This window comes from Mobula hypostoma, chromosome 6, assembly GCF_963921235.1.
Source record: "Mobula hypostoma chromosome 6, sMobHyp1.1, whole genome shotgun sequence".
Classification (NCBI taxonomy): Eukaryota; Metazoa; Chordata; class Chondrichthyes; order Myliobatiformes; family Myliobatidae; genus Mobula; species Mobula hypostoma.
Window position 1 is genome coordinate 182749310 of NC_086102.1, and position 24880 is coordinate 182774189.

At 43.3% G+C, this 24880-nt stretch overlaps 1 protein-coding gene across 1 annotated transcript in view; it reads left to right on the forward strand.

Moving 5' to 3' along the window:
* The first annotated feature begins 3834 nt into the window (after window positions 1-3834).
* Window positions 3835-24880, forward strand: part of LOC134348661 (dehydrogenase/reductase SDR family member 9-like) — a 45336-nt gene continuing 24290 nt past the window's right edge. The window contains exons 1-2 of the mRNA XM_063052416.1: window positions 3835-4151; window positions 12285-12543. Of these exons, the coding sequence (XP_062908486.1) occupies window positions 3839-4151; window positions 12285-12543 (572 nt within the window). The 5' untranslated portion in view covers window positions 3835-3838. The remainder of the gene's footprint in view (window positions 4152-12284; window positions 12544-24880) is intronic.

Here is a 24880-nt window from a genome sequence, read left to right on the forward strand (position 1 = left end):
TGCAGCTTCTTCTGGTCTTGGACAGGACAACTTCCATACCAGGTTGTGATGCACCCTAGAAGAATGCTTTCTACGGTGCATCTATAAAAATTAGTGAGGGTTTTAGTGGACGGGGCAAATTTCTTTAGCTTTCTCAGGAAGTAAAGGCGATGGTGGGCCTTCTTGGCAGTGAACTCTGCGTGATTGGACCAAGTCAGGTCATTTGTGATATTGACCCCGAGGAACTTAAAGTTTTTGACCTGTTTCACTTGGGCACCATTGATGTAAATGGGGTTGTGCGGTCCGCTACTCCTTCTGAAGTCAACAACCAATTCCTTCGTCTTGCTCACGTTGAGGGATAGGTTGTTGTCTTCGCCCCATGACACCAGGTCCTTAATTTTCTTTCTGTACTCGAACTTACCATTACCCAAGATACGGTCATCTGCAAACTTATATACTGAGTTTGATGGAAACTTGGCTGTGCAGTGGGTGTACAATGAGAACAGCAGGGGGCTGAGTACACAGCCTTGTGGGGCACCAGTGCTCAGCGTGATTGTAGAGGAGAGCTTGTCCCCTATTTTTACAGCCTCCGTCCTGACTGTGAGGAAGTTGAATACCCAGCTGCAGATCTGAGTGCTAAGGCCCAGGTTCTAAAGCTTAGGAATCAGTTTATTTGGAATGATGGTATTAAAGGCAGAGCTGTAGTCAATGAAAAGGAGCCTTACGTATGCGTCTTTATTCTCCAGGTGTTCTAAGGAGGAATGTAGGGCCAGAGAGATGGCATCTGCCGTTGACCTGTTGGTCCAGTAGGCGAATTGCAAAGCATCGAGGTTGATGAGTAGGCTGTGGTTGATGTGTGCCATAACCAATCGCACAAAGCACTTCACAGCAATTGATGTCAGAGCCACAGGTCGATAGTCAGGAGGAAGGGGCAGAAAAGGGATTCAGACAGGGGGTTTACATAGGAACAATCCAACAGCCAAGCCCTAGTCTCTGGAGGTAGTTATGTGTCTGCCCAAACAGGAATCATGTGCCTTAAATAGACCAACCAACAGAACGATGGGAAATGGATGGAAGGACCGGACCGTGAACCGGAATGCGGAGTTCACGGACCAGACCATGACACTTTGAGCCGCACTGCCCAGCAACCGCCGATTCAATCCTAGCCCAATCACGGAACAATTTACAATGACTAATTAACCTACCAACCAATACGTCTTTGCACTGTGGGAGGAAACTGGAACACCCGGAGGAAACTCATGCCGTCACAGTGAGGGGAATGTACAAACTGCATATAGAAAGGGTGCAGAGGAGATTTACAAGGATGTTGCCTGGATTGGGGAGCATGCCGTATGACAATCGGTTGAGTGAACTCGGCCCTTTTTCATTGGTGCAACGGAGGATGAGAGGTGACTTGATAGAGGTGTATAAGACGATGAGAGGCATTGATCATACGGATAGTCAGAGGCTTTTTCCCAGGGCTGAAGCAGTTTTGAGGTGCTTGGAAGTAGGTACAGAGGAGATGTCGGGGGTAAATTTTTTACACAGAGGGTGCTGAGTGCGTGGAATGGGTTGCCGGCAAAGGTGATGGAGGTGGATATGATAGGGTCTTTTAAGACACTCCTGGACAGGTACATGGAGCTCAGAAAAATAGAGGGCTATAGGTAACCCGAGGTAATTTCTAAGGTAAGGACATGTTCGGCACAGCTTTGTGGGCTGAAGGGCCTGTATTGTGCTGTAGATTTTCTATGTTTCTAATCTATGGACTTACTTTTAAAGACTCTTCATCACATGTTCTCAATATTTATTGCCTATTTATTTACATTTGCACTTGCAGAGTTTGTTGTCTTCTGCACTGCAGTTGATCTTTCATTGATCCTGTTCTAGTTACTGTTCTATAGATTTGCTGAGTATGCCCGCGGGAAAATGAATCTCAGGGTTGTATGTCGTAACATATGTGTATTTTGATAGTAATATTTACTTTAAACATTGATCTTTAAGTGTTATAGTAAAACAACTCATGAAAAGAATTACAAGATTTGCAGCCCTGTGACAAGGCAGTCAGCAACTCTGTACACTGCTCGGGTGCTGTGATAGAGTCATAGAACTTCAGAATTTAGGTTGTATTTAGGATTGCCTGCGTAGCATGGGTGAGTGACATTGACCGGGATTTAACAGCACATTGCTTCCAGGAGGCCTCGAGTACATTTTGAATCTTTTCCTTTATCCACCCGGAGAAGTTCTTCACATGACGGTATTTGGAGGAGAATGTCTGCTTCGGAGTCCAGTGTATCTGACTTGGTGATAACCTGTGGACCTCAGTACCAGGGATGGCAATGCGAAAGCGGACACGGATTTCAGTTCGCACATTCTTCGTTTGAAGTCTGAGATTTTCACTTTGGAGTAGCTTGAGCGAAAACGGGAGCGAGTTGCGAGTACTTTTCACTTTGGAGTAGCGATGATGAAATCTGTGCGAGCCCAAGGTGTAGGGTTCTTCTCCTGGTGCAGAGGGAAGTGTCGAACGGGGAGGGAGTGGTGAGGAAACTCAATTCCTGTAGTATTTAATATAAAACAGGAGAGCGCCATGTGACTGACAACAGCGCTAGACCAGTATGGAAATCATTAACCATGAACGTAAAGAATGAAAAGATGTGGAACGCTTTTTTCTTGTGAATATTTTATTATGAATAGTTAATTTTGCTTTAGCGTTTCTGTGGAGAGCGGAAACGGGCTGCGAGGAGATTCCCTGCGAGAACCTTTTGCTTCGAGTTTCACATGGGCCAATAAAAAGTGAAGTTTAAGCGGAACTCCCATTGTGGGAGGGGACAGAGATAGGGTGGGGGCTCTGATCGTTTATCTCCGGAGATTCCGGAGGCGACTTTGCAGTAGCCATTGTGTGAGTCTGTGGGACAGGTGAGTAGCAGGTAAGATCAGGTCACCTCACATCCTCCTATGCATCGATAAAACGTGCCCAACCTGGGTCGAGGTTTTTCTGTTCATCAACCCTGTCTAGTGCCTGACCACTTATTGTACATGTCAAACCCTTATTTGACTTTTCAGAAACGTCATGTTGAAGTTATCAGCGTTAAGTTCTACGTGCCTGGGTCTAGAAGACCTGAGTGGTAGGGAAAGATTAAGTAGGTTAGGAATTTATTCCTTGTAATGTACAAGGTAGAGGGGAGATTTGATGGAGGTACATAAAACTATGAGGGGTATCGATAGGGTAAACGCAAGCTGGCTTTTTCCATTGAGGTTGGGTGGGACTACAATCAGAGGTCATGGGTTAAGGTTGAAAGATGAAAAGTTTAAGGGGAACATGAGGGGAAACTTCTTTGTTGAGAGAGTTGTGAGAGTGTGGAACAAGCTGCCAGCACAACTGGTGCGTGCGAGCTGGATTTCAGTGTTTATGATGGTGGGGGTATGGGGGGCTATGGTCTGGGTTCAGGTCAATGGGAGTAGGCAGTTTAAATGGTTTCGGCATGGACTGGATGGATCGAAGGGCCGCTTTCTTACCTGTACTTTTCTATGACTAAAGGGATAAGCCAGTTAAGCTTTCGTAGATTACAGTGTGCTAAAGACGATGAAACATCACATTTCACAATATTGTTTCCATCGGTCAGACACTTGTGCTTCAGTCACGAAAGACTCCCAATCAGGCAAGTCACTTCTTAGTTTGAGAATTCATCACCATATCTATATTTCCCTTACAGTAGGATCTAATCTTACCAATAAACTACATCAAATTTTCTGGACTCTTGTGTTCCCTAGTGCACTTGTTGAACCTCAGAATTATTTTTCAATGACTTCACACAATTGAAATAGTTTCTGAAATGCTGCATGTTTTTCTCGAGTTTCAGAAATGCTTGGCTATCTGATTCTGTCGCTGGTACTTTGCTTCCTGTACTGGCGGTACAGAGACAGGAAACAGATAACAAATATATTTGACAAGCACGTGTACATCACAGGCTGTGACTCTGGCTTTGGAAATCTTCTGGCCCAGCGTCTGGACCAGCAGGGATTCCATGTTCTGGCTGCCTGTTTTACTGAGAAGGGTGCTGAAGAACTGAAGAGCAGGACATCATCGAGACTCAAAACAATTCAACTTGATGTTACCAAGTCTGAGAGTATTGGGAAGGCAGCAGAATTTGTAAAATCAGAGGTAAAGGGAAAAGGTAATTTAAATTTAAACCTTCATCTTTGCCATATAGAAATTGTCAATTCTTAGATCATATTGCTCACTGTGAACTGTCCCTGTTTCTCAAATAAAGAGGGTCTAATCAGTTTAAAAAAATGTAATGCAGTAAAAGTGTTTTGAAAATCTTCGGTAATCAAATCAGTTTTAATATAGAAACATAGAAACATAGAAAATAGGTGCAGGAGTAGGCCATTCGGCCCTTTGAGCCTGCACCGCCATTTATTATGATCATGGCTGATCATCCAACTCAGAACCCAGCCTTCCCTCCATACCCCCTGACCCCTGTAGCCACAAGGGCCATATCTAACTTCCTTTTAAACATAGCTAATGAACTGGCCTCAACAGTTTGCTGTGGCAGAGAATTCCACAGATTCACCACTCTCTGTGTGAAGAAGTTTTTCCTAATCTCGGTCCTAAAAGGCTTCCCCTCTATCCTCAAACTGTGACCCCTCGTTCTGGACCTCCCCAACATCGGGAACAATCTTCCCGCATCCAGCCTGTCCAATCCCTTTAGGATCTTATACGTTTCAATCAGATCCCCCCTCAATCTTCTAAATTCCAACGAGTACAAGCCCAGTTCATCCAGTCTTTCTTCATATGAAAGACCTGCCATCCCAGGAATCAATCTGGTGAACCTTCTTTGTACTCCCTCTATGGCAAAGATGTCTTTCCTCAGATTAGGGGACCAAAACTGCACACAATACTCCAGGTGTGGTCTCACCAAGGCCTTGTACAACTGCAGTAGTACCTCCCTGCTCCTGTACTCGAATCCTCTCGCTATAAATGCCAGCATACCGTTCGCCTTTTTCACCGCCTGCTGTACCTGCATGCCCACTTTCAATGACTGGTGTATAATGACACCCAGGTCTCGTTGCACCTCCCCTTTTCCTAATCGGCCACCATTCAGATAATAATCTGTTTTCCTATTTTTGCCACCAAAGTGGATAACTTCACATTTATCCACATTAAATTGCATCTGCCATGAATTTGCCAACTCACCCAACCTATCCAAGTCACCCTGCATCCTCTTAGCATCCTCCTCACAGCTAACATTGCCACCCAGCTTCATGTCATCCGCAAACTTGGAGATGCTGCATTTAATTCCCTCATCCAAGTCATTAATATATATTGTAAACAACTGGGGTCCCAGCACTGAGCCTTGCGGTACCCCACTAGTCACCGCCTGCCATTCTGAAAAGGTCCCATTTATTCCCACTCTTTGCTTCCTGTCTGCTAACCAATTCTCCACCCACACCAATACCTTACCCCTAATACCGTGTGCTTTAAGTTTGCACACTAATCTCCTGTGTGGGACCTTGTCAAAAGCCTTTTGAAAATCCAAATATACCACATCCACTGGTTCTCCCCTATCCACTCTACTAGTTACATCCTCAAAAAATTCTATGAGATTCGTCAGACATGATTTTCCTTTCACAAATCCATGCTGACTTTGTCCAATCATTTCACCGCTTTCCAAATGTGCTGTTATCACATCCTTGATAACTGACTCCAGCAGTTTCCCCACCACCGACGTTAGGCTAACCGGCCTATAATTCCCCGGTTTCTCTCTCCCTCCTTTTTTAAAAAGTGGGGTTACATTAGCCACCCTCCAATCCTCAGGAACTAGTCCAGAATCTAACGAGTTTTGAAAAATTATCACTAATGCATCCACTATTTCTTGGGCTACTTCCTTAAGCACTCTGGGATGCAGACCATCTGGCCCTGGGGATTTATCTGCCTTCAATCCCTTCAATTTACCTAACACCACTTCCCTACTAACATGTATTTCGCTCAGTTCCTCCATCTCACTGGACCCTCTGTCCCTTACTATTTCTGGAAGATTATTTATGTCCTCCTTAGTGAAGACAGAACCAAAGTAATTATTCAATTGGTCTGCCATGTCCTTGCTCCCCATAATCAATTCACCTGTTTCTGTTTGCAGGGGACCTACATTTGTCTTTATCAGTCTTTTCCTTTTTACATATCTATAAAAGCTTTTACAGTCCGTTTTTATGTTCTCTGCCAGTTTTCTCTCATAATCTTTTTTCCCCTTCCTAATTAAGCCCTTTGTCCTCCTCTGCTAAACTCTGAATTTCTCCCAGTCCTCAGGTGAGCCACTTTCTCTGGCTAATTTGTATGCTACTTCTTTGGAATTGATACTATCCCTAATTTCTCTTGTCAGCCACGGGTGCACTACCTTCCTTGATTTATTCTTTTGCCAAACTGGGATGAACAATTGTTGTAGTTCATCCATGCAACCTTTAAATGCCTGCCATTGCATATCCACCGTCAATCCTTTAAGTGTCATTTGCCAGTCTATCTTAGCTAATTCATGTCTCATACCTTCAAAGTTACCCCTCTTTAAGTTCAGAACCTTTGTTTCTGAATTAACTACGTCACTCTCCATGTTAATGAAGAATTCCACCATATTATGGTCACTCTTACCCAAGGGGCCTCTCACGACAAGATCGCTAATTAACCCTTCCTCATTGCTCAAAACCCAGTCCAGAATAGCCTGCTCTCTAGTCGGTTCCTCGACATGTTGGTTCAAAAAACCATCCCGCATACATTCCAAGAAATCCTCTTCCTCAGCACCTTTACCAATTTGGTTCACCCAGTCTACATGTAGATTGAAGTCACCCATTATAACTGCTGTTCCTTTATTGCACACATTTCTAATTTCCTGTTTAATACCATCTCCGACCTCACTACTACTGTTAGGTGGCCTGTACACAACTCCCACCAGCGTCTTCTGCCCCTTAGTGTTACGCAGCTCTACCCATATCGATTCCACATCTTCCCGGCTTATGTCCTTCCTTTCTATTGCGTTAATCTCTTTTTTAACCAGCAACGCCACCCCACCTCCCCTTCCTTCATGTCTATCCCTCCTGAATATTGAATATCCCTGAACGTTGAGCTCCCATCCCTGGTCACCCTGGAGCCATGTCTCTGTGATCCCAACTATATCATAATCATTAATAACAATCTGCACTTTCAATTCATCCACCTTATTACGAATGCTCCTTGCATTGACACATAAAGCCTTCAGGCGCTCTTTTACAACTCTCTTAGCCCTTTTTAATGCTTGCCCTGGATTTGTCGGCCTGCCACTTTTACTTTTCCCCTTTGTACTTTTTGCTTCTATGCTCACTTTACACCCCTCTGTCTCTCTGCACTGGTTCCCATCCCTCTGTTGTGAACTAACCTCCTCACACCTAGCCTCTTTAATTTGATTCCCACCCCCCAACCATTCTAGTTTAAAGTCACCTCAGTAGCCCCCGCTAATCTCCCTGCCAGGATATTGGTCCCCCTAGGATTTAAGTGTAACCCGTCCTTTTTGTACAGGTCACACCTGCGCCAAAAGAGGTCCCAATGATCCAAAAACTTGAATCCCTGCCCCCTGCTCCAATCCCTCAGCCACGCATTTATCCTCCACCTCATCGCATTCCTACTCTCACTGTCGCGTGGCACAGGCAGTAATCCCGAGATTACTACCTTTGCGGTCCTTTTTCTCAACTCCCTTCCTAGCTCCCTATATTCTTCTTTCAGGACCTCATCCCTTTTCCTACCTATGTCATTGGTACCTATATGTACCAGGACCTCTGGCTCTTCACCCTCCCAATTCAGGATATCTTGGACACGATCAGAAATATCCCGGACCCTGGCACCAGGGAGGCAAACTACCATCCGAGTCTCTGGACTGCGTCCACAGAATCGCCTATCTGACCCCCTTACTATCGAGTCCCCTATCACAACTGCCCTCCTCTTCCTTGCCCTACCCTTCTGAGCTACAGGGCCAGACTCTGTGCCGGAGGCAGGGCCACTGTCGCTTCCCCCGGGTAAGCTGTCCCCTCCAACAGTACTCAAACAGGAGTACCTGTTGTTAAGGGGCACAGCCGCCGGGGTACTCCCCATCACCTGCCTTTTCCCCTTCCCCCTCCTAACCGTGACCCACTTGTCTGCCTCCCGTGGCCCCGGCGTGACCACCTGCCTTCCACTCCTCTCTATCACCTCCTCGCTCTCCCTGACCAGACGAAGGTCATCGAGCTGCAGCTCCAGTTCCGTAACGCGGTCCCTTAGGAGCTGCATCTCGATGCACTTGGCGCAGATGTAGACGTCCGGGAGGCTTGGACACTCCAGGGCCTCCCACATCCGACACTGAGAACAGCAAACTGCCCTCACAGTCATAATGCCCCTCTCCTCAAATAGCAACAGAAAATGAATGTCAAACCTTCCTCGCCTCGCCCGCTTCCGCCTAAGCCCGTTGAGCCGAAACCCTTAAGTCTTCACTCTGCTCCCGGCTCACTCCGCAGCCCGCAAACTACGCTGCCCGCTCTCTGAGGCTCTGTTCCTTTTAAATCTGCCGCGCTGCACTGCCCGACGTCACACGCCTGCGCAGTCCCGCCTCTCAGAAAGCCGTTGGAGAAAAAAAATAACGAAAATTTCAAAAATCTCTTTCTCGGCACTCCCACTCAGACTCTCAGACTCCTTCTTCGAATCAAATCCGAAGCAGGATGTCTGCCCTTTTAAATCTGCCGCGCTGCACTGCCCGACGTCACACGCCTGCGCAGTCCCGCCTCTCAGAAAGCCGTTGGAGAAAAAAAATAACGAAAATTTCAAAAATCTCTTTCTCGGCACTCCCACTCAGACTCTCAGACTCCTTCTTCGAATCAAATCATTGGCTTATGTTGATAAATTTGTCAATTTTCTGGAAGCAGTACAGTGCAAAAGCAAATAGAGAGAAGATAAAAAAGTGTTAAGGTGTTCTACAAAACAAACCCACAAAATGCTGGAGGAACTCAGCAGGCCAAGCAGCATCTATGAAATGAATAAACAGTTGGCGTTTTGCCCCTAGACTCTTCTTCAGGACTGGAGAGAAAGGGAGAATTTAGAGTAAGAAGATGGAAGGAAGGAAGGCATGCAAGGTGGCTGATGATAATTGAAATTAGGAGAGTGGGAGGGAGTGAAGTAAAGAGCTGGGAAGTTGATTGGTAAAAGAGATAAAGGGTAGCCATCACATTTGCTTCAGAACTGGCAGAGAGTAATATTTCATATTTGTCAATTCTCTATTTGAAGGGGCTTTTATATATAAATATAATATACACATATGCATAGAGCCAGGGTGTCTAAGACTTCTGAACAGTACTGTATTTCTCAACATGGAGCAGGGAACAAGTGTGTAAATCTGGCAAGAGCAAGTGGGAATGGCGACAGTGGGGCGCCGAGGGAGGGGTGTGGGTCAGGCAACAGAGAAATAATGCCGGGGTAGAGGTGGTCTGGGTGCAGACATATTCCACCCTGAGACATGAGACAAGGTCATTTGATTCCAAACAGTTTGCTTCTTGATCATTACAGACTTTCTTTCTGGTGCTCATCTACGCTTGTCCATTAGTACCTCCCAGACACAGCCAGCATGCTTATAGGAACACCATTGACTCGAAATCACTCACATTCTGTCTTGGAAATATGTTGCCACTTCCACATCATTGAATCTAAACCCTGCAACTTGCAACCAACATACATATCTTCATCCGATATACAACAGTTCAAGCAGATGTTTCTCCATATCGTTATGAAGGGGATATCAATTTGGAAGGCAAATGCTAGCCTTTCAAGTGAAACTCATGTATCATAATGGCAACGAGAAAAGAAAAGGCACCTTAAAAGGCTTGGGACAGGCATGTTCAAGGAATTAATCCTGTGTGTAAAATTCAATATGAATTCCATAAGACATAGGAGCAGAATTTGGCCATGTAGCCCACTGGGTCTGCTCTGTTATTCAATCAATGCTGATCCATTTCCCTCTCAGCCCCAACCTCCTGCCTTCTCCCCATAACCCTTCATGCCCTGACTAATCAAGAATGCATCAACCATTGCCTTAAATATATCCAACCACTTGGCCTTCACAGCCGCCCATGACAATAAATTCCACGGATTCACCACTCTCTGGTTAAAGAAATTCCTCCACACCTTCATCCTAAATGTATAACGCTCTATTCTGAGGCTGTGCCTTCTGGCCCTAGGCTCCCCCACCATTGGACGAATTGAAGGTGTTGCATTTTAGAAGGTCAAACGCAAGAGGAAAGTAAATGGTAGGAGCATTAAGAACACAGGCTTTCAGTTGGATTTTGGGGTGCAGGTGCATAACTCCCTAAAAGTGGCAACATGGGTGGATGAGATGGTAAAGATAGCAGAAGGGCATTGAGTGTACAAATTGGGAGTTCATGTTGAAGCATGTAAAACAGTAGTTGGGTCACATTTGGAGTATTAAGTGCAGCAACTATATTTCATTAGAAGGCCGAGGAGAATTGTATGTCACCCAGAACACTCGCAAATGTCTATAAATGTACCGTGGAAAGCATTCTAACTGGTTCCATCACTGTCTGGTATTGGGGTGGGGACGGTCTACTGCACAGGATTGAAACAAGCTGCAAAGAGTTGTGAACTTAGTCAACTCCATCATGGCACTAGACTCCGTAGTACCCAGGACACCTTCAGAGAGCGATGCCTCAAAAAGACGCACCACCGAGGTCATGTCTCATTCTCATTTCTGCCATCAGGAGGAAGTACAGAAGCTTGAGGACATACACTCAGTGATCCAGGAACTACAAATTTCTTTTTGCATGGACTGCTGTGGGGCTGTCCTGCACCAGCAAGCAAGTGATAGAGGCAGTACAGTGTCTCAGGTGCACTTAGACAGATATATGTGCAAGCAGGGAATTGTGGGATACGGACCATGTCCAGGCAGATGGGATTAGTTAGCAGTATAATGTTTGTGCAGATGTGCTGGGGCCTGTTCCTGCACTGCACTATTCTATATTCGAACAGCATATCCCTGTGGCAATCCTGATCTCGGCTTCTCTGAGATATTACCACCGCCAAATCCATCCCTTTCCAAACCGCTCTGCAGCTGAAAGCTAATTTATTTTCTCATTGACCTACTTCTGATGAAGGGTCTTTGATCTGAAGCATTAGCTCTTACAGTTTGCACAGATGTTTTCATTAGACCATAAGGCAAAGGAACAGAATTAGGCCATTCATCCTATTGAGTCTAAAGGGACATTATGTTATCCCCCTTTGCTCTGCCTCCTTTGGCAGGAGATCCACCATGGTGTAGTGTTTAGCACAGCACTTTTCAGTACAGGTGATCCAGGTTCAGTTCCTGCCGCTGCCTGTGAGAGTTTCCATGTACTCCCTGTGAACGTGTGGGTTTCGTCTGGGTGACCCCGTTTCTTCTCACGATCTAAAGAAGTACTGCTTGGCAGGTGAACTGGTCATTGTAAATTGTCCTGTGATTAGGCTCGGGTTAAATTGGGGGAGTTCTGAGTGGTGTGGGTTTAAGGGGCGCAAAGGACTTCATGCTGTATCTCGATAAATGAATCCTTTGTTAGACATGGTTTCCATGCTCTTAAGAGTATTGCTGACATTTTCTGTAGGTTGATTGAATTCCGTGTTGTCTTTGGAGTGACTGTTCTGATTTGATTTGATTTGATTTGATTTCTGGACACATAAGGATCAGTACATTTTGGCTCAGGTAAGTGGCTACCACAATTAGTCAAAGTTTCATGGAAATAGTCAAAAACGTATACAAAAAAAGAGATAAACCATCAATTAACTGACTCTAATTAGGAACAGCTCAGCAACAGTCTTCTGTCCTGATTAAACACCATGATGTTCCAAGTAAACAAAGGGCATCCCAGTTGTTTTCTGGATGATCGGATTTTATTCTTTAAGAGTTGTGTGAAATAGGAGGCTGTCTGATTAACTGGAATCCACTGCAGTGATTAAATTTATTTCTTAGACCTTTGAATTGAATTGACTTTATTTCTTGCATCCTTCATATCCATGAGTAAAAATCTTTGTGATTTTCCTCCTTCTAACTGTGCCATATAAGACAAGGAGTCTGATGAACCTTTAACATTAAGGCAACAGCATTAAGGTTCTTTATGTGGACTACGTGTAAATATATAGATATGAAATTGTACAGCTGATGTTTTTGCTTCAATGTGAGTTTTATGTGTGAAATCACAAGACAGTATTAGGAGCCAATTAATTACAATAAAGGGTAATCTGACATTAAATCTTTTTTTGTTCATTTCAACAATTCCAGGACTCTGGGGGCTGGTTAACAATGCTGGCATCTTGCACCCCCTTGCCCCTGTTGACTGGCTTATGATAGATGATTACAGAGCCGTGCTGAATGTCAACCTGATTGGACTTATTGAGGTCACACTGAGTGTACTTCCACTGATAAAGCGGGCACGAGGCAGAATAGTAAATATTGCAGGTGTAGGTGGAAGGATCAGCCTTCGAAGTGGAGCATATTACATCTCTAAATTTGGTGTAGAAGCCTTCAATGACAGTCTCAGGTGAGTTTGAAATGAAGATCCTCTCCTTGATATTTCTCTTTATGTATCAACATAATAGAGTAAAATTCTTTTAATGTGGCATTTTGTTTTTCGGGAATCCTGGTGGTTCACTATCTGACTTGCTCCTGCTCCAGAATATCAGCCAGGAACTGAGTGGCCAGAGCACGAGGGGCCAGGAAATAGTCATCTTTGCAGCTGGAGTCAGGGACCAGGGTGTTTGTATATGTCCTGCTCCCTTTAGATGCCCTGGATTCACCAGAAACTTTATAAAATGACAATGCAACATATCAAATAAAAGTATGTTTAGGTATTAATAGGAGTAACATCCATTAGGATGATTCAGCAGATGAGTGTGTGTCTGAGGAACTGGCAGGATTTCAGATTTATGGATCATTGTGATCTCTTCTGGGGAGGGTATGACCTGTACAAAAGGGATGGCTTGCACCTGAAACTGAGCAGTCCAATACCCTTGCGGGTTGGTTTGTTCGAACTGTAGGGTTGGGTTTAAACAAATTTGGCAAGGGAATGGAACTGGAGTGATAGTGCTAAGGATTAGGTAGTTGGTTAACAAACAGAGGCAGTGTGTAGTGAGACTGTGAGCAAAGAGGGGCCGATGATAGGGCAAAATTGCAGCCCACAGAACGAGCTGCAGTGTTGACAGGTGGACAAAATCTAAATGGCTGGATACAGGATTGAATATGCACAGTAGACAGAACAAGGTGGAAGAACTTGTCGACTGGCCTGTTGGGGACATGACTGAATTGTGGCTGAAAGAAGATTGTAGCGGAGAGCTTAACGTTCAAGGATACATATTGTATTGAAAGGACACACGGCTAGGCAGAGCGGGAGGTGTGTGGCTCTGTTGGTGGTAAAATGAAATCAAATCATTAGAAAGAGGTGACATGGACCAGACGCTAATGAAACATTGTGCTTAGAGCTAAGGCATTCAGAAGTGAAAAGACCCTAATGTGAGCTATATGCAGACCTCCAAGCAGTACTAAAGATGTGGTCTCCAAGTTACTATGGGAGCTGAAAAACACATTTCAACAAGGATCTGGTAGAATACTCAAGGGGGAATTGGGAAAATCGGGTCCCAGAGGGGAATTCGGAGAATGTCCGTGAGATGGCTTTTTAGAAGAGTTTGTGGTGCTCAGCTATTCTGGATTGGGAATTGCACAATTAATTGATTAGAAAGTTCAAGGTAACAGAAACTTTAAGGGCCAGTAATTATGATATGACAGAGGCACGAGAGAGGAGCTGGCAAAAATTGATTGTAAAAGAACTCTGGCAGAGCAGCAATGGCTGGAATTGCAATTCAGAAGGCAACAGAGAATTACATCCCAAAGAAGAAGAGGTACTCTAAATATAGATGACACCACTGTGGTTGACAAGAGAATTCAAAGGCAACATCAACACGAAAGAGAGGGCATATTATAGAGTAACAATTAGTGGAAAGTTCAAGGATTTGGGGAGCTTTTAAAAACAAACAGATGGCAAAGAAAACAGTCATTAAGAAGGAAAAGATGAAATATGGAGGAAAGCTAGACAATAATATTACAGAGGATACCAAAAGTTTCCTCAGATATATAAAGCGTAAATGAGAGGTGAGAATAGATACTGGATCACTGGAAAATGATGCGAGAGAGGTAGTGATGGGGTAGAAGGAAATGGCTGATGAACTGAATGAGTATTTTGCATCAGTCTTCACTGTAGAAGACACTAGCAGTATGTCAGAGGTTTGAGAACGTTAGGGGATAGAAGTGAGTGAAATTGTCATTACGAAGGAGAAAGTTCTTGGGAATCTGAAAGGTCTGAAGGTAGCTAAGTTACCTGGACCAGATGGTATATACCCCAGCATTCTGAAAGAAGTAGCTGAAGAGATTCTGGAGGCATTATTAATGATCTTTCAGGAACCAACTGTTTCTGGCATGGTTTTGGAGGAATGGAAAATTGAAAATGTCACTCTATTCTTCCATAAGGGAGGAGGCAGAATAATGGAAATTGTAGGCCAGTTAGTCTGACCTCAGTGGTTGGGAAGATGTTGGAGTTGATTCTCAAGGATGTAGTTTCAGTGTAGTTGGAAACATGTGATAAAATAGGCTGAAGTCAGCATGGTGTCCTTAGGTGAAAAACTTCCCTGACAAATCTGTTGGAATTCTTTGAAGAAATAACAAGCAGGTTAGATAAAGGAGAATTGGTGGATGTTGAATACTTGGATTTTCTGAAAGCCATTAACAAGTTGCCGCACCTGTGACTGCTTCAGAAGCTTAGAGCCCATGGTATTACAGGAAAGATACTCGTGTGGATAAAGCAGTGGTTGATTGGCAAGAAATAGTGGGAATAATGCAAGCTTTTTTCCGGTTGGCTGCCAGTGAGTAGTGGTGTACAACAGGAGTATGTGTTGGAACAACTTCTTTTTTATGTTATATATCTGTGATTTGTATGACAGAATTGATGGCTTTGTGGCCAGGTTTGCAGATGATATGTAGATACCTGGAGGGGCAGGTAGTTTTGAGGAAGATGAGAGGCTACAGAAGGACTTAGACAGATTAAGAGAATGGGCAAGGAATTGGCAGATGATATACAGTGTTGGGAAGTGAATCGTCATGCACTTTGGGAGATGAAATAAAAGGGAAGACTATTTTGTAAATGGAGAGAAAATTTGAGGTGCAAAGGGCCTTGGGAGTCCTCATGCAGGATTCCATAAAGATTAATTTTTTTGTTTGAGTCTGTTGTGAGGAAGGAAAACGTAATGTTAACATTCATTTCGAGAGGACTAGAATATAAAGCAAGGATGTAATTTTGAGGTTTTATGAACCATTGCTGAGGCCTCACTTGGTGTACTGTGAGCAGTTTTGGGCCCCTTATCTAAGAAAGAATTTGCGGATATTGGAGAGGGTTCAAAGAAGGTTCACAAGAAGGATTCTGGGATTGAAAGGCTTGTCATACAAGGAGTGTTTGCTGGCTCCAGATGTCTATTCACTGAAATTCAGAAGATTGAGGGGTGATCTCATTGAAACATTGATTGTTGAAGGGCCTGGACAGGAAGTATGTGGAGGCATTTCCTGTGGTGGAGGAGTCTAAGGCTAGACGGCACAGCCTCAGAATAGAGGAACGTCCATTTAGAACAGAGATGAGGAGAAATTTTGTTAGCCAGAGTGCGGTTAATCTGTGGAATTCATTGGCTCGTGGCTGTGGAGGCCAGATCACTGGGAACACTTAAGACAGAAATCTCAACCAGAAATAGCGACTGTACACGTTTCCATAGATGCTGGCTGGCCTGCTGTGTTCCTCAGGCATTTTGTGTGTGTTACCTACTTATTCAACCTTGCTTTTTACGAACATCGTTTTGTATTTTATTTTCATTTTAAAACTTTATTGTTTGTAAATCACCTGGAATTACATCGTCTGTTGGAGAACGCTCTATAAATATGTTGTTATTATTATTCCTTCACAAAAGATTGACTGGTTTTCCTCATAGCCTATCATTTAAAGCAACATTGTTTTACGTAAAATAAAAAAGGACAAAGTAAACAAAAGCCATAAGACCATAAGACAAAGGAGCAGAAGTAGGCCATTTGGCCCATCGAGTCTGCTCCGCCATTTTATCATGAGCTGATCCATTCTCCTATTTAGTCCCACTCTCCCGCCTTCTCACCATAACCTTTGATGCCCTGGCTACTGAGATACCTGTCAATCTCTGCCTTAAATACACCCAATGACTTGGCCTCCACTGCTGCCCGTGGCAACAAATTCCATAGATTCACCACCCTCTGACTAAAAAAATTTCTTTGCATTTCTATTCTGAATGGGCGCCCTTCAATCCTTAAGTCATGCCCCCTTGTACTAGACTCCCCCATCATGGGAAACAACTTTGCCACATCCACTCTGTCCATGCCTTTTAACATTCGAAATGTTTCTATGAGGTCTCCCCTCATTCTTCTAAACTCCAAGGAATACAGTCCAACAGCGGACAAACGTTCCTCACATGTTAACCCTCTCATTACCGGAATCATTCTGGTGAATCTTCTCTGTACCTTCTCCAATGTCAGCACATCCTTTCATAAATAAGGAAACCAAAACTGCCCACAGTACTCCAAGTGAGGTCCCACCAGCGCCTTATAGAGCCTCAACATCACATCCCTGCTCCTATACTCTATTCCTCTAGAAATGAATGCCAACATTGCATTCGCCTTCTTCACCACCGACTCAACCTGGAGGTTAACTTTAAGGGTATCCTGTACGAGGACTCCCAAATCCCGTTGCATCTCAGAACTTTGAATTCTTTCCCCATTTAAATAATAGTCTGCCCGTTTATTTTTTCTGCCAAAGTGCATAATCATACACTTTCCAGCATTGTACTTCATTTGCCACTTCTCTGCCCATTCTTCCAATCTATCCAAGTCTCTCTGCAGACTCTCGGTTTCCTCAGCACTACCGGCCCCTCCACTTATCTTCGTATCGTCAGCAAACTTAGCCACAAAGCCATCTATTCCATAATCCAAATCATTGATGTACAATGTAAAAAGAAGAGGCCCCAACACTGATCCCTCTGGAACACCACTGGTTACCGGCAGCCAAGTAGAATAGGTTCCCTTTATTCCCACTCTCAGTTTCCTGCCAAACAGCCAACGCTCTATCCACATATGTAACTTTCCTGTAATTCCATGGGCTCTTATCTTGTTAAGTAGCCTCATGTGTGGCACCTTGTCAAAGGCCTTCTGAAAATCCAAATTTACAACATCCACTGCATCTCCCTTGTCTAGCCTACTGGTAATTTCCTCAAAAAATTGTAATAGGTTTGTCAGGCAGGATTTTCCTTTAAGGAATCCATGCTGAGTTCTGCCTATCTTGTCATATGCCTCCAGGTACTCTGTAACCTCATCCTTGACAATCGACTCCAACAGCTTCCCAACCACCGATGTCAAGCTAGCAGGTCTATAATTTCCTTTTTGCTTCCTTGCCCCCTTCTTAAATAGCGGAGTGACATTTGCAACCTTCCAGTCTTCCAGAACCATGCCAGAATCTATTGACTTTTGAAAGATCATCGCTAATGCCTCCGCAATCTCCACAGCTGCTTCCTTCAGAACACGAGGGTGCATTCCATCTGGTCCAGGAGATTTATCGACCTTTAGCCTATTCAGCTTCCTGAGTACTTTCTCTGTCGTAATTGTGACTGCGCACACTTCTCTTCCCTGCCACCCTTGAGTGTCCGGTATACTGCTGATGTCTTCCTCAGTGAAGACTGATGCAAAATACTCGTTCAGTTCCTCTGCCATCTCCTTATCTCCCATTACAATTTCTCCAGCATCATTTTCTATCGGTCCTATATCTACTCTCACCTGTGTCTTACTCTTTATATACTTGAAAAAGCTTTTAGTATTCTCTTTGATATTATTTGCTGGCTTCCTTTCAAAGTTAATCTTTTCTGTCTTAATGACCTTCTTGGTTTCCTTTTGTAAAGTTTTAAAAACTTCCCAGTCCTCTGTCTTCCCACTAATTTTTGCTTCCTTGTATGCCCTCTCTTTTGCTTTAACTTTGGCTTTGACTTCTCTTGTCAACCACGGTTGCATCCTTTTTCCACTTGAAAATTTCTTCTTTGTTGGAATATTCCTGTCTTGCACATTCCTCATTTCTCACATAAACTCCAGCCACTGCTGCTCTGCTGTCTTTCCCGCCAGTGTCCCTTTCCAGTCAACTTTGGCCAGTTCCTCTCTCATGCCACTGTAATTTCCTTTACTCCACTGAAATACCGACACATCAGATTTCGGCTTCTCTTTTTCTAATTTCACAGTGAACTCAGTCATGTTATGATCACTGCCTCCATGATGGAATATGATGGAATATAGTGTCAGGAAGTGTATGGTCTTACACTTTGGAAGAAGAAATAAAGGCATAGATTATTTTTCTAAATGAGCAGAAAAATCAAAAATTTAGAATTACAAAGGGAATTGGGAATCCTTTGCAGGTTTCCCTGAAGGTTACCTTGCAGGTGAGTTGGTGTTATGGAAGGCAAATGCAATGTTAGCAGTCATTTCAAGAAGACTAGAATATAAAAGCAATACTGTAATGTTGTTCAGACTGCACTTGGGATATTGAGAATAGTTAGGGCTCCTTATCAAAGGAAGGATATGCTGTCTTTGGAGGGGATCCAGAAGAGGTTCACAGGAATGAGTGATCCTGGCAATGAAAAGGTTCATGCATGAAGAGCATCTGATGGGTTTGGATCTGTCCTCCATGCCAGGACCACCAGACCCAAAACAGTTACTTTCCCCAAGCAGTAAGGCTGATCAACACCTCCTCCCACTAACCCACCCCTCCAAACCCACTTCTGCATTACCTATCTCCTGTCACAGTCACCTTCTGTACAGACATTCCTGTACCTTGTGTCACTTTACGTACATGTCAATCTATACTTATAGTTATTGTGTTTTCTATTATCATTTTTTTTATCTTAGTGTGGCCTTATGCATTGCATCAGATCTAGAGGAACAATACACTTGTGGACTGGAAATGACATTAAACAATCTTGAATCTTGAAACTGCCATGCCTTCGTTGTAATTGCACTTACACGCTAGGCCCAGGACACATCCTCTAACATGATAACACCAAGGAATTTAAAGATATTGACCCTCTCCACCTTTGCATTGTGGACGGCTGTGAAGTGTACGAATTTCAGGTTGTATTTGTAAACATTCTCTGATTTTAAAGGAAGCAAAATTAAATACCTCTCCAATGAGGACAGGCTCATGAACCTTCGGTTTCCTCTTCCTTTTGTCAATAATCAGCTCGTTGGTTTGGCTGACTTTGAGGGAGAGATTACTGTTATGGCTCCATTCAACCAGATTTTTAATCTCCCTCTTATCTGGTGATTTGTCAAGTAATACTGGTGTTGTCAGCAAACGTAAATATGGTATTGGAGCTGTGCTTAGCCTCACAGTCAGAAGTGTAAAGCGAATAGAACTGGTAGTGAAGCACACAGCATTGTGGTGCACCTGTGGAGATTGTGGAGCAGATGTTGTTGCCAACTGGAATGGATCAGGGTCTGCACGTGAGGAAATCGAGGATCTAATTGCACAAGGAGATATTGAGGCCAATGTCTTGAAACTCATTGATGAGCTTGCAGTGGATGATAATATTGAATGCCGAGCTGTAGCCAATGAAGAGCATCCTGATGTATGTACCATCGCTGTCTAGATGATTAAAGAGCCAATAAAATGGCATCTGCTGTTGACCTGTCTTGCTGGCAGGCAAATTGGAGCAGAACCAAGTCACTTCTCAGTCAGGAGTTGATATGTTTCATTACCAACCTCATAAACCACTTCATCACAGTGGATCTACTGTAAGTGTAACTGCTTGATATTCATCGAGGCAGGTTACCACATTCTTCTTGACCACCGGTATGACTGAAGCCTGTTTGAAACAAATAGGGACCTTAGGTTGCCTTAAGTTTAATGACAGTTAGAATTTTGGCCGGCTATGTTATTTTTATGACCTTGCACAGCTTCATTTCAAGTTCAAAGTATATTTGATTATCAGAGTACACATATGTTACAACATACAGTGGTATGCAAAAGTTTGGGCACTCCTGGTCAAAATGTCTGTTACTGTGAACAGCTAAGCGAGTAAAAGATGACCTGATTTCCAAAAGGCATAAAGATAAAGATGAAACATTTCTTTGATATGTTGAGCAAGATTACTTTTTTATTTCCATCTTTTACAGTTTCAAAATAACAAAAGAGGAAAAGGGCACAAAGCAGAAGTTTGAGCACCCTGCATGGTCAGTACTTAGTAACACCCTCTGTGGCAAGTATCACAGCTTGTAAACATTCTCTGTGCCAGTTAAGAGTCTTTCAATTTTTGTTTTGGGGGAATTTCACCCATTCTTCCTTGCAAAAGGCTTCTAGTTCTGTGAGATTCTTGGGCTGTCTTGCATGCACTGCTCTTTTGAGGTCTATCCACAGATTCTTGATGATGTTTAGGTCGGGGGACTGTGAGGGCCATGGCAAAACCTTCAGCTTACGTCTCTTGAGGTAGTCCATTGTGGATTTTGAGGTGTGTTTAGCATCATTATCCTGTTGTAGAAGCCATCCTCTTTTCATCTTCAGCTTTTTTTTACAGACAGTGTGATGTTTGCTTCCAAAATTTAGACCATAAGACCATTAGACAAAGGAGCAGAAGTCAGCCATTCATCCCATCGAGTCTGCACCACCATTTTATCATGAGCTGAACCATTCTCCCATTTAGTCCCACTGCCCCGCCTTCTCACCATAACCTTTGATGCCCTGGCTACTCAGATACCTATCAATCTCTGCCTTAAATACACCCAATGACTTGGCCTCCACTGCCACCCGTGGCAACAAATTCCATAGATTCACCACCCTCTGGCTATAAGAATTTCTTTGCATTTGTGTTCTGAATGGGCGCCCTTCAATCCTTAAGTCATGCCTTCTTGTACTAGACTCCCCCATCATGGGAAACAACTTTGCCACATCGGCTCAGTCTATGCCTTTTAACATTTGAAATGTTTCTATTAGGTCTCCCCTCATTCTTCTAAACTCCAAGGAATACAGTCCAAGAGCGGACAAACATTCCTCATATGTTAACCCTCTCATTCTCAGAATCATTCTAGTGAATCTTCTCTGTACCCTCTCCAATGTCAGCACATCCTTTCTTAAATAAGGAGACCAAAACTGCCCACAGTACTCCAAGTGAGGTCTCACCAGCGTCTCACTTTGCTGGTACTTAATTGAATCCATTTTTCCCTCCACCAGTGAAATGCTCCTCGTGCCACTGGCTGCAACACAAGCCCAAAGCATGATCAATCCAGCCCCTTGTTTAACAGTGAACCATATAACCATATAACAATTACAGCATGGAAACAGGCCATCTCAGCCCTTCTAGTCCATGCCGAACTCTTACTCTCACCTAGTCCCACCGACCTTCACTCAGCCCATAACCCTCCATTCCTTTCCTGTCCATATAGCTGTCCAATTTAACTTTAAATGACAACATCAAACCTGCCTCAACCACTTCTGCTGGAAACTCATTCCACACAGCTACCACTCTCTGAGTAAAGAAGTTCCCCTTCATGTTACACCTAAACTTTTGCCCTTTAACTCTCAACTCATGTCCTCTTGTTTGAATCTCCCCCACTCTCAATGGAAAAAGCCTATCCACGTCAACTCTATCTATCCCCCTCATAATGTTAAATACCTCTATCAAGTCCCCCCTCAACCTTCTACGCTCCAAACAATAAATACCCAACTTGTTCAACCTTTCTCTGTAACTTAGGAGATGAAACCCAGGTAACATTCTATTAAATCTTCTCTGTACTCTCTCAATTTTGTTGACATCTTTCCTGTAATTTGGTGACCAGAACTGTACACAATACTCCAAATTTGGCCTTACCAATGACTTGTACAATTTCAACATTACATCTCAACTCCTATACTCAATGCTCTGATTTATAAAGGCCAGCATACCAAAAGCTTTTCTTTACCACCCTATCCACATGAGATTCCACCTTCAGGGAACAATGCATTATTATTCCTAGGTCCCTCTGTTCTACTGCATTCTTTAATGTCCTACCATTTACCATATATGTTCTATTTTGATTAGTCCTACCAAAATGTAACACCTCACATTTATCAGCATTAAACTCCATCTGCCATCTTTCAGCCCACTCTTCTAACTGGACCAAATCTCTCTGCAAGCTTTGAAAACCTGCTTCATTATCCACAACTTCATCTATCCTAGTATCACCTGCATACTTACTCATCCAATTTACCATCCCATTATTCAGATCATTAATGTATATGACAAACAACATTGGACACAGTACAGATCGCTGAGGCACACTACTAGTCATTGGCTACCAATCTGCCAAACAGTTATCCACTACTATTCTCTGGCGTCTCCCATCCAGCCACTGCTGAATCCATTTTACTACTTCAATATTAATACCTAACGATTGAACCTTCCTAACTAACCTTTTGTGTGGAACCTTGTCAAAGGCCTTACTGAAATCCACATAGACAGCATCCACCGCTTTACCCTCGTCAACTTTCCTAGTAACCTCTTCAAAAAATTCAATAAGATTTCTCAAACATGACGTTCCACGCACAAATCCATGTTGACTGTTCCTAATCAGACCCTGTCTATCCAGATAATTATATAAACCATCTCTAAGAATACTTACCATCAATTTACCCACCATTGACGTCAAACTCACAGGCCGATAATTGCTAGGTTTACTCTTAGAACCCTTTTTAAACAATGGAACATCATGAGCAATACACCAATCCTCCGGCACCATTCCCGTTTCTAATGACATTTGAAATATTTCTGTCAGAGCCCCTGCTATTTCGACACTAATTTCCCTCAAGGTCCTAGGGAATATCCTGTCTGGACCCGGAGACTTATCCACTTTTATATTCCTTAAAAGTGCCAGTATTTCCTCTTCTTTAATCATCATAGTTTCCGTAACTACCCTACTTGTTTTCCTTACTTTACACAATTCAATATCCTTCTCCTTAGTGAATACTGAAGAAAAGAAATTGTTCAAAATCTCCCCCATCTCTTTTGGCTCCACACATAGCCATCCACTCTGATTCCCTAAGGGACCAATTTTATCACTCATTATCCTTTTGCTATTAATATAACTGTAGAAACCCTTTGGATTTATTTTCAACTTACTTGCCAAAGCAACCTCATATCTTCTTTTAGCTTTTCTAATTTCTTTCTTAAGATTCTTTTTACATTCTTTATATTCCTCGAGCACCTCATTTACTCCAAGCTGCCTATATTTATTGCAGACCTCTCTCTTTTTCCGAACCAAGTTTCCAATATCCCTTGAAAACCATGGCTCTCTCAAACTTTTAACCTTTCCTTTCAACCTAACAGGAACATGAAGATTCTGTACCCTCAAAATTTCACCTTTAAATGACCTCCATTTCCTTATTACATCCTTCCCATAAAACAAATTGTCCCAATCCACTCCTTCTAAATCCTTTCACATCTCCTCAAAGTTAGCTTTTCTCCAATCAAAAATCTCAACCCTGGGACCAGTCCTATCCTTCTCCATAATTATATCGAAACTAATGACATTGTGATCACTGGACCCAAAGTGCTTCCATACCTCTGTCACCTGACCTATCTCATTCCCTAACAGGCGATCCAACACTGCCCCTTCTCTAGTTGGTACCTCTATGTATTGCTGTAAAAAAACTACTTTGCACCCATTTTACAAACTCCAATCCCTCCAGCCCTTTTACAGAATGGGTTTCCCAGTCTATGTGTGGAAAATTAAAATCTCCCACAATCACAACCTTGTGCTTACCGCAAATATCTGCTATCTCCTTGCAAATTTGCTCCTCCAATTCTTTCTCCCCATTAGGTGGTCTATAATACACCCCTGTAAGTGTTACTACACCTTTCCAATTCCTCAATTCCACCCAAATAGCCTCCCTAGACGAGCCCTGCCAGAGCACCGCTGTAGTATTTTCTCTGACAAGCAATGCAACACCTCCCCCTCTTGCCCCTTCGATTCTATCACACCTGAAGCAACTAAATCCAGGAATATATAGTTGCCAATCACACCCCTCCTGCAGCCATGTTTCACTAATAGCTACATCATATTTCCAGGTATCCAGTTGGAGAATACCTCATGAAATTCTTCATTTTTCATGAAATTCTGAACCCTTTTTTTTTCCAAAAACCACCTTTGCTCAATGTGGCCAAACATTTCTATTTTAACTTCATCAGTCCACATGACCTGTTTCTAAAATGCATCAGGCTTGTTTAGATGTTCCTTTGCAAACTTCTGATGCTGAATTTTGTGGTGAGGACAAAGGAAGGGTTTTCTTCTGTGACTGTTCCATGAAGGTCATATTTGTGCAGGTGTCGCTGCACAGTGGAACAGTGCACCACCACTCCAGAGTCTGCTAAATCTTCCTGAAGGTCTTTTGCAGTCAAATGGGGGTTTTGATTTGCCTTTCTAGCAATCCTATGAGCAGTTCTCTCAGAAAGTTTTCTTAGTCTTCCAGACCTCAACTTGACCTCCACCGTTCCTGTTAAGTGCCAGTTCTTAATTACATTACGAACTGAGGAAACGGCTACCTGAAAAAGCATTTCTATCTTCTTATAGCCTTCTCCTGCTTTGTGGGCATCATTAATTTTAATTTTTAGAGTGCTAGGCAGCTGCTTAGGGGAGCCCATGGCTGCTAATTGTTCGGACAAGGTTTGAGGAGTCAGGGTATTTAGAAAGCTTAGAAACTTGCATCACCTGGCCTTTCCTAACGATGACTGTGAACAAGCCATAGCCTTAACAAGCTA